Below are 16,890 nucleotides of genomic sequence, written 5' to 3' on the forward strand. Positions count from 1 at the left end.
CTGTAAACTGATTTGTATAGCATTTATTGTTTGGTGAGCCTCCTATGCATTTCTGATGGCATCGCGGCATTGATATGTGGTTTAAAATAAACACATAAATAAGCACATTGTGTAAATAAACAATTATTTGTGGGATATATCACGATCGCCAACATTCGGATTCGTTGAATGTTACGGGAAGTTCCATGTAAAACAAACAGTTTATATAATGTTTCTATAGTTTCTATATATATTAAAATGATATGTAGTGTGTATTAAAAATAACTCAATAAACAAATGAATATAAGATTAATTTCGCCTTAAAATCAGCCTCGAAGCTTGCACAAAAAGCTGGATGTCACTCATAGCTAGTATTTTAATTTTATGCCGCCACACTATATAAAAATATGTAAAAATCTGATCCATAATGAACGAACGAAGAAAAAAACTCATGTATTTTTAATAGGTGACAAAAATCGAGTATGATATGACAGTTCGTTATACACGAATCCAGAATATTGATGATGTCACGTTCTGCAGAACGATCGAATCGAGTATCGTTAATAATACTCATATAAACCTAGTAATTATGACAGATAAGCCTCCCATAGCGGGCATTAAACGGTATCAAGCAGTGTCTAGGCGGGTATAATGAGCGGAAACTGGCTCTCTGCCACCTGTTAACTCATAACATAGTTGATGCGTAATTTAAGTAAAACGTTTTAATTTGAAATTATCAAACATTGATAATGTTGAATTTTAGTGGATGTACAATTTAGCTTCGATATTTATCGGTCGGCTACATCGGCTTCTTGTGCTGCATTCATTCATTAATTATTAATTATTATTTTGTCAGCGTTGAACAATGTCAGTATGGGACAGTTTTACAATGTTCAATGACACTCCTACAAATTAGGGTAGATGACCCTAAGTAAAATGAACTTTCTTAAACACGGTAAATTAAGGGATGTTCCTCCCGGTGATACAACACACGTTGCAAGTGTTATCCAATTGATTGTGCAATCTATTGATTGACAGTAGCAGAGTGCTGATAGATAACATGCTTTTAGAAAGTCAACGCTATTCAAACTGTTCTGGTGATCAATGGGTAAATCTTTGGAAAACGCGCTACAATAAGGGTTGTGAGCAACTCAAGGAAGGCTGTGTTGAAATTTGAGTCAATGCTGGCCAATCAATTGTGTGCAACAGCGCCTAGTTTTCTCGTTGTCAGGAAAAGATTATCACATTCTAATTGTCAGGAAATAATATTCGGCGGCGAAATGATTTAATGTTTTTTTCGACACTTGCAAACTTTACACGTGTCGCATTTAGTAGAAAATATGTAATTTATGTAATATTACACAGTGGTGATAATAAACAACGAACCACTAAATACAATGGTTTCAGGTGCTTGTGGTCGTAAGACGCATGGGCCAGATATGTGTTATTTACGGTCGTCATTTCTGGCTATATTTGTCACAGTGAAACGCACACACATCTATAATTACATACATCAAATATATCAATAATTGTTGTGCAAACTAGAATATGCAGGAAAATTACGATTCACCGCGTGTTCTCAAACCATCATGAGCACAGCGTTTACTACGCCCAAATCAAAACTCAAATGAGTAGTAGAGCGAGGTGGATTGTGGACAAATTCTATGTTTTCATCAACGCAAATCTGCTTGGCGCAACTGCCATCGCCTTTGTATATTTATAAATTTACAAACAATAATATCATGAGTTTTGAGTTCAGATCAGATCACATGATTGGGCTTATAATAGAACTTTACAGAAAGGACAATGCCCTAGACACATGCTCTGATTGTTGCTCTTTGAGATTATTCCCTTGGTCGACACCCAGAGACAAACTGTTTAGTCCATGCACAGTAGGTTATCCGACGCCATAACCCGAATATAAAATCGTCAACACGATGCCCCCTTTTCTGAATAGAATATGCTATAAAATGCCTGGATCTTTCATTACGTCATGCGTGAATGCAGAACACATGTGCATATTAATAAATTGATATAATATCACCATATAAGTTATAAATTATTACGTCACTGAATTCGACATCTGTATAGATTCACAGTACTGTAATTAAGTTGTTCAGTTTTAGTATAAGAGAGAAGACGAAGGAAGTCGAATAAAATGAGACGAACAGGCGGACAAAATTTGGTGCTGGGCGTTCCGACTAACAGTTAAACGTTCACGAAGATGAAGCCTCGTGGCCACATTTGCGTATCCTACTACTGTATTGCCATGGTTACGTCATCTATCTTCATATGTGTGAGTTAATATATTTATACTTATATATATATATGTGTATTTACACTTTGTGCAACAAGAGGGTCGTAATCAACACATTATATGCCAATGAAACAGAATGCTGATCAAAACGCTTAGAAAGAACTCCGTGCGCCTAAAATATTAGAAGCAATGGAGTACACATGATGAAGAATGTTTTTAGAAGCACATCTCCAGCATTATACGAGGACTGTTACCCGGCCTAAATAAGTCACGTCCGGAAAAGAGTACGAGGCATGCCCCAATTTTAATCCCAGCGTTAGACCGGTCTGACAAATGTATGAACAAGTACCAGCGTGATCGCTACTATCGTTGAGTAAAAATGAAAATGAGGTTTGTGAGCGTTGCTGGACAATCTCAAAATCTTTTCGACAACTATGGCTGTGAGTATTTAAGGAGGAAATTTGACTGAAGAAAAAATAAAATCATTGATCGTTATATGGGGAGAAGAATAAATTCTAAACAAACAACGCGAAATTATTCGCAGCCCGATTAGGAGATACTGAAATAGAGAGAAATGCAGCACAAGTAAAAAAGAAAAAAGTAAAAGTTAAGACTTGCGTGGGCGGATTTTAAAGCGATTAGTTAACAAAAACAATCGTCATGGCCGATAAACTAGTTATGTCTACAAATTATTGTCTCGTTCTTGTGTCAAGTTTCGCTAATGTTGCCGAGTTTCCATTTAACAGCTCAAAACAAACCATTAATTAAATCAAACTGAATATTTCGTGTGGGTCCAACCTGTTGTGTATTCCCGGGTAATGTTTGCTGATAAATACAAATTTGGAAATCAATCCCAACTCGAATGTGATCGATAAGACTACAGTTTCATCGATCACAGTCAAGTCTCTTGTGTTTTATATGTATTCATTGATGTTGTACTATAAAATAAAAAGATTCCATGAATTATTTAGAAGCAGATAAGGCCACAAGGAATTTCACGAGAAATAATATATGAAAAAAGCAGAAACTCTGCCATTGCAGTGTCTCCTTTAAATAAGACCATCGAGAAAATAGCAACGCGGTATTTGTTAAGTTTATGCATGACACGGCTGTTTGTGTAAGTGATTAGGCGTGAAGAAATACACAAATGCACGTAATTATCACGTGACATGGTTACACAGGTAGTTGTTCACTCTACAGTATTATATGCAAACTTCATTGAAGTTCTGTTCTTTAATGAAACACCGTCGACACCTTTCATGTAAACAAATTTTTAAATTAATATATTTTTTTACTTCAGCCAAATTAACATTCGTATCAAACTGACGCAAATCATCTTGCTTTCAAAAACCAGTCTTGATTTTTCACTACTGTCGACTGGTGGTTTGAAAATCTGAACACAATTTCACAATTAATTAAGAAAACAAAATTAACGGACAATTTTAAGTCTAGTAAAATTTCGAAGCGCAAAGCTTTCAAATTTGATTCGGATAGAGCTATAACTGGCTCAGAACGAAGTTTCAATGTCACTAAATTTTTAATGACTAGAGTACAGGTATTCGCATACAGTAACTAATTAATAGGCTATGCACGGGAAAATCGGCTGCTTGCTAAATCTTTTAACTTCACTTTTTCGTCATGGTGTAATTTGGCAATTGCGTGGCAAGAATCTATATTTTGTAGGAAATAGGCCAAATAATATGCACAGCTTTTTTAGAAGATTTACTAAGTGTTACCTTATTTTCTACATATTGTTTTATAGCACTGATAAAAAATCAAACCATGTCCCCACACAGTTGATTAAGATGAAACAATAAACAAAATGGCCGCCATGAGAATATAGTTTGGTGACCAGAAAATATATTTACTCTACTAGGCTTTTATTGAAATATTATGAGTAGGTGTTCACTAAAAGTATATCTCATTTCTCGTCTCATGGGATGTGTAGTTCTAAAGATATTGCCACATAAAAAGGTGTTCTGATAGAAATTGAAATTATATATATATATATTATGATAGAACGCCATTGTCTTCCGCCCGGCTTTTGCGGAGTATGAAAAACATTATCACGGGATATGCAGTGTATCCTGCAGCCGCATTTTGACGAGACTATCAAGTAAAATGCAGCAGGGATGAACAGCTTCTTGACAGAAAATTTTACGATTGGTTAATCCGGCATCCTATATGATTCATTCCAATGTTTGCTCTTCTGTTCTCGACAAAAATGCGGACCAGCAAATGCAAAAAAAATGCCGCTGTAATTTTCGTACATTTTCTTTTGGTTTTTGATGATATTAAAACTTGCACGATTTGAAATAACCTCGTTTTGATTTTGACATTAAAATATAGAGAATAACCAAATGGTCACGTGAGTAATTTGCATAGTTATTTCAAGGCTCTTGACACTTTCTTTTATGCAAGAATGTGATTTTGACAGTCTTTTATTAAGCGATTCTCAGACTCAAGAGTAATTATCAGAACCAAAAATATACCTGGGCAGGTTAAGTTATGCAAATGCGAAGAAAACTCCATTTTAGAAAAGACTATTTTATCGTGTCTGTATACCCATTATAAACAATATCAATGACAAATGACTATGTAATCTGTACTATATATGTAATATTGTTGATTATTCGAACATTTTAGTAGTAAAACATGGTCCACAAAACAGTTACCAGGCGGCAAACTGTTCGTTTCGACACGTTATAATCGCATAGACACTGCTTTATATATGTTTCATGCTCGTCACAGAGCCCCATCTATCTTAATTACTAGGTTAATGTGACTATTATTAACGATTCGATCTTTATGTGAGCTGTGACGTCATCAATATGCTACATTCGGGTACTAGATATAAAGAAACTGTTTTCTTTTGCTTGATTGTGTTTACTAATTAAAAAAACCAGATAATGATGTTAAGTTTCGCTTATTTATGAGCCCGACGTTCCTTCGAATGCGTATCGATATCCAGTAAAAAACGGCTTTTGATGACAAATATATGCGTTAAGTCTAATACTACTGAGTGAACGGCCTTGAATCAATGGCAGTCACGGTATAATCGAGGTTGCCCGCAACGCTATGTGCTGCACCTCGTCGGTGGTAGTGTTGAACGTTTGATCAATACCGACTAATTCATCTCATAATCTCGCTGTCAGGGAAATATCGTCACATTCTTGTTGCCAGGAAATTTAATGCTTTATTCGACACCTGCACACTGTATACACATGTGGCATTTATGGACTCTGACACGGTGAATAATTCAATAGATGTATTATTAGTATTGATGTATTATCAGTAGTGATAAACGCCATCACATTACTGAAGAGCAAGGATGAAAAGGGCTGGTCGTCGCGCTAAACATGCGATACATATTTGTCATATGCAAACTATATACATGTAGTTGATCACAATGCAATACACATGCATCCAAAGAAATAGATCAGAGTGTTCAAGCAACTAGACGCTATCAAGGTTTCCGATGCGTTTTTCTCTAGCCACTATGGATTCAATGTCTCTCACGCCCAGATGAAAAGTCACACGTGTTGTTACTAAAAACGAAAGATATGGAATGACAGTATGTGCAGTATGTTTAATCGGACGATTAATGGCGTGGGCATTATTTCCCAATTATTACAAAGATAGACATTCAACATAGTAAAATAAAATCTCATCACTCGTAAAACATTTATCTGGCACCTTTGTGCGATAAATAACCCCGCTGCAAGCTGTACGTACTGTAGCTGTCCCCGACACACACATCCATATATCAAATGAACGACCCTTGTTTCACCAGTACAATTGAGAAACAAGTGTTTCTGCATTTTCGGAGCATTTGTTATTACGCTATAAAATTGATATTATGTAGCCATATCATTGCATTATAAGGCGACCAATTGAAATTAAGCAGGTGGCTGGGAGGACTGTTGAAAAAATTTTAATTTTAAAAGTTAATCATCGGGATAAAAAATGTAGGCGTTGCAGGGAAAACGTACACCGTGAACAAAATGCAATTATTAGACTCTTCCAGCGCTCCCAAGATATCAAATGTTTGACCTCTTAAAACGGATACAATGAAACTTATTCAACGTCCGATGCGCAAAATCAGAATTGTGTTGGAGGTCAGGGACACTGTACAAGCTGTCATTCCTTCATTAACACTGCAATATTGTCATTTTCTCATTAACACACTGCACATACTGACATTCCTTCATTAACACTGCAATATTGTCATTTTCTCATTAACTCACTGCACATACTGACATTCCTTCATTAACACTGCAATATTGTCATTTTCTCATTATCTCACTGCACATACTGACATTCCTTCATTAACACTGCAATATTGTCATTTTCTCATTAACTCACTGCACATACTGACATTCCAACATTAACACACAACACATACTGATATTTCAACATTAACACACAACACATGCTATCATTCGTGTTGTCATTGTCAGAAAAACGAATGAATGGTATTCGTTTTAATGTATCATTGGTTTTCTTTTACACTGTGCACAAGCTGCCATTCTCCCATTAAAACACAGCACACACTGTGGTTTTGTCATTAACAAATTGCACATGCTCTCACTCGTTTTTCGCCACTATTTTAGTGTGTCATTTGTGTTTCTGTCATTCGTTTTAATTTTTAAATATAGACAGACATATATAGGACAAAGCCCGAGTATTCGTTCCCTTCTGCCATCTAAAGTTCGGCTTAAGATGTAATTATCTAGAAAATCTGTTATCCCGGATGTTTTCTCGCACGATTTATAAATATACATTTTAAAATAATTTTATATTTTAAAATACGGTCATTGAAAATCCTAAAATTCTGTGGATGTGTTAGTGTGCTATGCAGGACACGTGTGTGTATATTAATTAATTGATATTACAGTCCAGCTGAATCATATATCATTTGAATGTTATAATTTGTCACGTGAATTAATTCGAACTGAACTGATGTACAGTGCTCTCGTTAAACTGTTCGGCTTTAGTAAAAGTCGGACAGACGAAGCGGGACGAAAAAAGAGAGACGAACGAGCGAACATTGGCGGAAACATCTTGGTGCTAGACGTTGGAAGTCTGGAGTTTTCTGGACTCAGTTCCGACTCCAAGCTTCATATTTACGACGATGATTTGTGTATTTTACTACTGTATTGTCATGACTACCGATGGGTTATCTATAAGCCTACGTTTCCACTGATAATGCACATCATTTGCAGCATGATTTCATTTACCATTCTGTACAACAATGGTTTTCGATGGCACGTCGTTCTTGATATTTCGCGTTATGAAATGGGCCGGGATTCATTTTGTGTTGTTATACGTCAAAGTATATGTATATTATTTACAATGGTGTATACGCCACAATGTCATTCAAAAATAACTCATATATACTTTGCCTACCCGCAAAGCTTTTATTATTGCAGTTGTTTGTTTTAACTTTTAGTATTTAAGTACATTTTACATCATATATTTTGAGATATGCTTATAAATTTACTACAGGTCATTGATTGTTTTATGTCTCTTCAATATGTCAACTGCTAAATAAATATTTTCTCCATCGCATACCTTGATATAAAATCGTTTCTAAATATTGTGTGAGTTGAAACCAATACTTATAAATACTCGCAATAATTTAAGAAATGAATCATCCTACAATCATATTTATTGGTTTTTCTAGATAACATTTTTTGCGAAAATTATGTTTATGGCTGGTAATGTGATATCACTACCAATAACTTGTAGTACCCACTAACTCCCAGCACTTCATAGCAATTCGGCAGTATAAGCTCTGAATCTTTTGTCTTTCACAGTTACAGATAATGATTGCATTAAAGTACGCCATGCAAACAACTTTAGCTTGATAGTTACATTTTTGATAGTTTTGAAGGCATATGAAAGAATATTCAGTAAGTTTTAGTCGAGCCGTATGATATATTGCTGCAATTAATATGGTCATCTGACTACAGACTGTTAATTGTTGTTCGGCAATACACATTATAAATGTGATCAGCACATAGCATAGCATGTAGGTAACTGTGATCACAAAGTGTAGTCACGTTCACGTTTACATCCAAATGTATACGGGAGCACTTCAAAATACACCTATATTTCAGAAACGTAATAATGACTGTTATCCGCAGGGAAAAGAGATGCTGATCCTGTTTTTGATGGGCGGTATTGAAGATGGAAATACTGACTGACTACATGCAAAACATAATCACCCTACGAGTGAGAAGCAAACATAAAATTAACGTAATTTGATCAAGCAATGAATCAACGTTGCAGCCAGTAAGAATTATTCAAGGCACTCGATGGATTATTCTGTAATTACGTGTTTTATTGCCTAAGTGATCCTTCAGTGTAGTTGCGTGCCGGTTATATTGTATATATCTGTACTTGAGGGAGCAGTTATAAGGGGAGGGGTAACTCCCTTTATTGCCAAATAACGATATGCCGTACCATACCGTTAGCGTGTACAATACATAGAATAGCATTAGAAGATATAATGTAGATGAAACTGCGCTCAGCCAACACAACTATTCTATGGCATGTTTCTGTGAGAATCTTTAGAAATTGCTGTCTATTAAAAATAATTGCTCTGTCTTTTTTGATCCATGAAACTAATAACATCGAACAATATTCGTTGCATACATTTAGTCAGTGCCTTGAGTGATGTGCTGGTTGCAGGGGAGTGTGTCGTTATAAAATGAGCCTAGAATGGACATACACGCGGGTAGTTGCGTTAGTTGATGCAAGTAAAATGAGATGAATTCCAAAAATAAATATCACCTCGGTGCAATTCTAATTAACAAATACGCATGTATTCTTATTAATTGGGGGAAAAACTTTAGTTGGTAATTTGATGACGACTAAAGACATACGGACACTCACCTAGGTTACGGCTTTCCAGCGCCACGAGAATAGCGTTTTTTCCATCATTGTCAGTACAATTTACGTCAAATAAGTCACCATTTTCCAATAAAATAAGAACGGCTTTCTTCTCTCCTTTCTCGGCAGCTGACAGAAATATCGTCTCGAGTAAATGTTTGATTTCTTCAACCATGATAGTGCACAAGACGTGGTTCCGCGCTACTGCGTGTCATCATCAGTCGTGCGAGATAGTTATATTCCCGTTAATGTATCCTGTGGTTTTATCGCTGTGATACGATTTGCATACCTGTCGATCAAGCTTGATACGGATCCTTGGACGCACGCTTACAAAGACAAGTGTTTATTTTGTGAGACTTGATAATACAGCGCTGACCGAAAGTGTCAGACACAACGAGGTAATAAACCAATGGTCTCATACAAGGACGAACCTTATCACATCATTGGCTAATCAACTATTACATGTAACTCCCCGTTCCATCAGAAATTAAAATATGTATTTCACTAACCAATGGCACTATTCGAACACACGGCCTGTGGTGGCGTACACAAATATAATCATCCCACAGCTGAACATTTAATTATTAATGCATGAATGATTTTTCACTCTAATATTCGATAGTGTACGAGTATTTATAGAACAGAAAAGTATTTTTACTTGTAATATCATGTCATCCGTCAAAGCCCCCTATGCTAAGTATTGTAATTGTCTGCCGCACACGTCACACTCAATATAATGTTATTACCAAGTTTGCTTTACTCTTCTAACAATTATCAATGCCTGTGTAGCCAGTATAAAACATCAATTTTAAATTCTAGGCGTCGGCACACTAAGATTGTTAACGTTTTTTTTTTATAATTGTCTTTTGTCTCTAAGTAATTTGTGTTTGACGTTCCATGTAGGCGGTTGTGAAACAGTGATGTTGTTAGAGTTTGAGTCGAAATAATTCTCGCCCATTCTAAGATTCCCATTCATCTTTCTTTGCAAGAGAGAACGGAGATGTTGACATTTTACTGATAATTTCATAACCTTGTAAGGAGGGTATTGTTCTCGTAACGCTTCATATGTTCGTATTTTTCGTATAATTCTTTTAGCCTCGCATATAATCTTTGAACCAACTACTGCATAGTTCAACGACCGTTCTAGAATTTGCGTGGTTATATGCCGTGACCTGGTAATGGCATATTATATGCGATCATAGTACCAACACCTACGATTATGTAATAAAAGGACTACGAAGCAAAGATTAAATAAAGATGGTCTGGTACATTGAAAAATCTCTGCACATGCGTATTAGTGATTTTGATTGGTTTCCAACGAATACTATTGTGTGTTTGGCAAGCACATAATTTTTGTAGTTTATGATGAATCACAATCAGATTTGATCAGCAACATGCGGTAAGAAACAATGATTAAAACAATAGTATCTGTTCATTTTAATTGATATTACTCGCATTGCATACCAGTACGTCAGATGGAAGCCGTATATATCATGACACGCCGTGACGACCATCGACTTTTCTCAGGTGTTGTTGAATGTATATATGACAGTAATTTCACATAAACTTGGCATAAATGTATATTTAAGAACAGTTTTTTTCGCGATACTGCAAGCTCCTATTCACACTAAGATACAATATGTTCTATCAAAGAGGTAGTCAGATATTTTGATTAAGTTTATTTTTTATGGGGAAAAAAGTAATTATTTAATCATTGTCAATGGGCGACGTGCTAAATGTTGTTCAGTATAAGGCATTTGTTACTGAGCTGGGTAATGTCATGTTTGTTGTCTCCGTAAGTATTCAAGAGAAAAAAAAAAAAAAAGTATTCAAGAGACCCGTTGTAGTCGTAGTTAAGTCTGGCTCGCCCGGTGACAATTTCAACACGCTCTTGTTTGCCTTATTAAAGTGACTATAATGATTCTCACACGAATGTATCCTACATCAATCGGCCTTGAGCGTTCCTGTAGAGCATCGGCGGGACGTGCGTAGAACTAGTATATTGCGCTGTAATGGAATGTCAAGACCGTCTAATGTGCTGCTACATATTTTTATGACATGACATATCTCATTATAAAATGCCATCAATTCATTATATTAGGTAATTACCCTGTTATACTATGCGATCCCCCCCCCATTATATTATTTTATAATTATATGATGTCATCTTTTCACTGTATTAAATGATTAATCCACCATATAAGGTGATCAATTCATTATAATATGTAATAACTCTAATATGTTACGTGCTCACTGCATTATCTTATGTGATGTTCTTTCGTATGATGTGAAGATGTTCTGTGATATTTCTATTATATCATGTGATCACTCTTTTATACTATGCGGTTTCTCCAATATATGATGTGAACTTTTCATTATGTTACGTATTATCGCTGGAATATGTTATGCCTCTATTATATGGTGTGGCTAATGTCGCATCTGTGCTGTTGTGTGGTATACTCTTTTCAGACATTTAGAAGTTAATTTAGAGAGTCCCTATTATATTATTTCATAGACAAACTATTTAATACGATCTATGCATTATTTTATTTACCGAACGTTTCATTGAAATCCAATTGATACAACTGGATTGTCTATAATAATTAGCGAGATGTACCCCCCCCCCGTTCTTTTACCGGATCGTGAATTCGTCCGCTGTGACGTCACGGCGATCGTTCTGATTGGTCAATGGCAGATTTCAACTTTATAAATGTTTTATGCTTACAAACCGTAAAATTTATAATATGCTCTTCAGAAAGCACTGTGTATATCAATACATATGAAGTGATCACGTATTATATGAACCTGTCACGCCACGTGGTTATTCTCCGCCCACAATGCAGCGCTACATTTGTAGTTTACTCAGTGCGCCAGGCTGAGCGATTTTAGAGCAACTCAGTCTAGGGAATCTTGCTCAACTCAGATTAGAGATTCTAGCTCAACATTTCTAATAGCAACTAAAGTATAGCGAATTGACCTTAAGACCCTTTATCATTGACGACGTTATGTCAATGACGAACCAAACTAGTACATTTTGCGAGCCGTAAGTGAGTGCGACAGAAGACATGATTGCGGGAAATAACGGGCAGCGCCAGTGAGACTAAAACATCTAGACTACAAATCACCAAGAAAAACTGATTCGCAAGGTTGTCAAACGCGCACCAAAATAAAACAACCTTTACTGATCGAATCACGGTGCTATGAATACCACGGTGCGTGCCACTCGAACATAAAGTCACACAAAAACATGGACACAGCATCATCGTAATATATATAATAAAAAAACATTTTGAAAGTAAAATTGCATTCCGTTCACGGATTTCCTTTCTGTCGTTTTTATGATGTTTTTAAATACATTTTCTCATTTGTTTGTGAACGTCAAATTATATTTTTCTTATATTTTCAATTGTTTCTTTGAAAAAAATATATGAAAATGTTCTACATCTTGATATATACAACGTTTTTCACTCGTTGCGAACAAAACCTAAACAAACTAGAAAGTGTGCTGGTAGATAATTTATTCTGACGTAACATTGTAGCAAGATAAACGCGACGCTTATGAAACATGAATAATGGCTTTCACCATAGCTACAGCCTACAAACATGGCACACAACCACAAATAACTACTAAATACCAGATATGAATCACAAATCACAAACATGTAAATGTCTTATTGTGCTTCGATAAACTTTGTTAAATCTTCTCACGAGGAGTTCGTGTCTGGCGAATTTCGTCAACTACACGAAATATAACATATATAGACAACTTCGGGAATGAGTATTGGAATCCAGAAGTAAGGACCGTTATAATTATTAAATGACTGAAAATGAAAAATAGATTTATGTTAACCAAATACGTAAAACAATTTTAATCATGTTTAGATCCTGCAAAAATAATTCTTCAGACGATGCTATTTCCGGTTTATTTTTGACCTGGACGCCATGTTCACCATTCCACCTGAAGTGTTTAGTATCAGGAATGAGACCATTTATCAACTTAAAATTGAACATGACCCTGACTCATTTATCTAAAATGCCCACAAGACATTGGCATTCGGTTGACGAATGTTCACCAAACTTTAGTAGAGAAATTGACCAGGATAGATAAGTAGCAAAATGGGGTGAAAAATGTTTAAAAAACTGTGATTCAAATATTCTCTTAAGGAAATGTGAAGCTACTATAACATTCCGTACATCATCTGTAAGCTGTCTTTTGTTTTATTATTGGACTATTGAATATCACTTCCATGTTTTCATTGAAATACACAGTTTTAGAAAGCACACTAATGCAAACATGTGTATTATATGATTAAACGCCTGCATTTTCTATCAAATCAATAGTGCTTTATTATTTTTAGAAAAGTGTTTTTGCGAGTTAAAACACTTTTTTATGAAAAATAAGTGTAACCCAGGCTTACGCTGCATTTAAGCCCCTCTTTTACACTAGCTTATATCCCCATATTCTTTGTGCATTCACGCATATACGTGGGTGGTGTCCTCCCGTGAGTAGTTCTTCTGTTGGCTTTAGGGCGACCTCATTCAGGGGAACCTTTGTTATGACTGTAATGTGATGTGGTGTGGCTATAGTCGCACCTGTGCTGTTGTGTGGTATACACTTTTCTTATAGGAATGAAATGAAATCATATAGAAGTTTATTTATAGTGTAAACGGACGCTCTCTTTTTTGGTCCGGGACTGGCAGCATCGTAGCATGCTGTTGGAAGAGGATTGTTTGGCCGCTGAGCGAAAATCGAAAGCCAAACGCAAGTTCCGGGGCAGGAGAGACGTTCCTGAAGAACAATGTTTCTGCGGTGCGCCAACCGACTGTTAGTTCAATCCGAGTGAAGTTCATCGTGACTGGTAGGTGAAAAGTTATTTAGTGAAAAGAAGCCCCAGACATTGTTGATTGCAATTGAACGTTGAACAATACTTACGTAAACTTTTATTGCATCAAAACTTTATAATTTATGCCATTTGTATCTTTTCTGCGAGCGAAAAAATCTTTCGTCATGTATAGTTTTTTGGTATGGCCCATGAGTTAAGTTTTCCAAAATGTTCACGTGCATTCTGTGGGCCGTGTTCGATGCCGTTCGTGGCTCTTATCAAAGATAAACCTTTTCCATGAATGTACTTTATGGTGGGCCTATACCTTGAGTTGTTTTGGCTGTTTTTAATGAGATTACTTTTGGCCGCTCACTTGGGAAACTACGGTGAATTTTCCTGTTTAGCAAGCGTGCTTGGGCAATGAAACACACTTTTTAGTTAGTCATACCCACGTTGCTTAATTTTACTGAGTCAATAGTTTGCTTAGTGTGAAGCATCTACTCCGAACTATTAAAGCATGTCGTTGGTTTCCAGCTAAGGTCATTCAGATTGCCGGAGATGTTTACAGAGACAAATTTGAGTGAAAAGCATTGGAAACATTATTAACTAGACAATCACCGAGGGTATGGATAATTCAACGCATAATGAGATGCTCGTGACATTACCTTTTGAAAAATGTTTTATGTCAAGCACTAAGTTGTGAAGAAATTAATTGTATGTACGCTTATATGGTCTTACCGACCTATAAGTACAAGTGGAAATCGAGACACGTGGTGAATTAAGTACCTCGTGGTCTAATGGATTTCGATACTCTTCATTTGGTGAATGGTAGTTGTAGTTCCAATTACATCCTCTAAGCATTCTCATATGCGATTTAAACATTTTTTTCTCAAAAACTGTTTGAAACACTTCAGAAAACAAAATTACCAACGATGTTTCAACCCAAAACACTAGACTATAAATGTTTCGCAAAATATAAGGCACGTTAATGTCCATGAGAGCACTTTTCTCCCAAATCTTGAAGCACTTCGAATTCGTTAAAGAAGCAGCAACAACTTGGACCAAATGATGTCTTTTAGGCTTTCTGAGAAAAGAAGAGAACCGGACGCTATTCTAAATTAACCTGAAGGTATGATAATAGTGTTACTCCGTTACGGAAAGTTTGGAAAGTCTAATTGATACTACCAGCAGGTCACACTACTTGTGAACATAGACATTCAGCACGCATTTCGCATGTGCTCAGTCAGACAAAAAGACTGGCACTTATTAGGCTACAAGTGGGACAACTACTATTTCTAGTATTGCCATTTGGACTTCGGTCAGCACCATTTCTATTTAATTGCATTGCTGGGCCATTATTATTTGTCACCAACCTGGTTTACTATTACGCACACTACAGAACATGCTTTGCACATCAGACTTGTTACAACCAGCCGTCAGCTTATGCTGTGGTTAGCACTCACCGTAGCATTTTTTGACTTTCTCCATGCCCATGAGTTTGCTGCTCCAACGCTACATACGACTCATTAACAACAATGCTGCACTCCGATATTGATATGGACGATGTTCGAAACATTCTATTAATTCGCATCAAAGCGTCCAAGACGTGGTCAAAATATAACATTAGGCACATCAGGCCCATCTGTCTGTTCAGTGAGAGCCTATCGTCAGTACAAAAACATAACCATTCAACAACCAGAATGCCCAGCTTTCATTGATGGGTCCTACGTAACTCGACAGAAGCTCTCCCAAATAATTCCACAACTGTTGACGCAATGCTTACAACCAAACGTCACCCAGTACACCAGCCACAAAGTGAGTTTCCAAAGTGAGGCAGCAACCAAATCAGTAGCTGCAAACATTCCCGACTGGCTGATCAAATGAATCGGTCGTTGTCGCAGTGATGCAAATTTTGACGCAAATCATGTACATTTTAATTTAATTATTCGAACATGTTTTTGGGTGTGTATGTAGGTAGGTAAACAACACTGGTAACCTGGGAAACACACTGTCAAAAAAACACAAGTTGTTGAAAATTTAATGGAATTCAGTAAAGCCCTGGTCGTCCAGACCTGTTCCTGTTCCGCCACTAGAAACAAGACAAACTTCAACTTTCAATCACCTTTACCAAACCACAGGAACAATCCATCTTAAAACAGACGACTTCACATATATTTGATGGCAAGAGTCTCCATTGTGCTGAAACGATTTTTGTTGACTTCGTTGTCTCATGGTGTAAACACAATAGCGGAAAAGAATTAGCAAGGAATGCAACACTGCAAAAATAGTGGATCGTAATTACATTCTTCTCCGTAAAACAAATGCAAAGCAAGGTAGTTGATACGTTTTTATCATATTTGAAATGATGGACATTGGAACAGAATACACTATCTTTTATGGCACATAGTCGTTAATTTTGGTAAATCGACAAAAATTATATGTAATTTACTACTACATTAATTTGTCTTCCCATTGTATTAAATTGTTTTCGCATTGTAGGTTTGCTTCAATTCATTTAATACGTTAGTTAGTTTATTCCTTTTCGCTCCGGGTGGAGCATAATGCGCCGACAAATCTCTTCCAGCCGTCACGGTCCTAAGCAAGCCATCCTATTTCATTCCAGGTCTTCCCTGCTGCCTTCAACTCCTCTTCCACAGTCCTTCTCCAGGTGCCCAGAGGCCTGCCTATCTTTCTCTTCCTAGGTGGTGCCCATCTCAATGCAGCGTGAGGGTGTCTGGTTCTGCCCATTTTTAGCACATGCCCCAGCCATCTTCAGCGTCTCTGCTGTACCTCATCTGTGATACTATTGATGCAGGTGCGCCTGTAGACTTCTAAGTTGGTGACATGCTGTTCCCAGCAGATCTTGAGGATGCGGCGGAGGCAGCGTCCTTCAAACGCCCTCAGCCTGCTTTCAATCTTCTTGTTGGTTCTCCA

The 16,890-nt window shown here is 36.6% G+C and overlaps 1 protein-coding gene across 1 annotated transcript in view; it reads right to left on the reverse strand.

The window, feature by feature from the left end:
* Positions 1–9,362, reverse strand: part of LOC144355095 (short transient receptor potential channel 4-like) — a 42,361-nt gene extending 32,999 nt beyond the window's left edge. Inside the window, exon 1 of the mRNA XM_085492550.1 lies at positions 9,137–9,362. Coding sequence (XP_085348676.1) covers positions 9,137–9,308 — 172 coding nt within the window. The 5' untranslated portion in view covers positions 9,309–9,362. The remainder of the gene's footprint in view (positions 1–9,136) is intronic.
* Positions 9,363–16,890: the final 7,528 nt, after the last annotated feature.

Source organism: Saccoglossus kowalevskii, chromosome 17 (genome assembly GCF_978046115.1).
Source record: "Saccoglossus kowalevskii chromosome 17, keSacKowa6.1, whole genome shotgun sequence".
Taxonomy (NCBI): domain Eukaryota; kingdom Metazoa; phylum Hemichordata; class Enteropneusta; family Harrimaniidae; genus Saccoglossus; species Saccoglossus kowalevskii.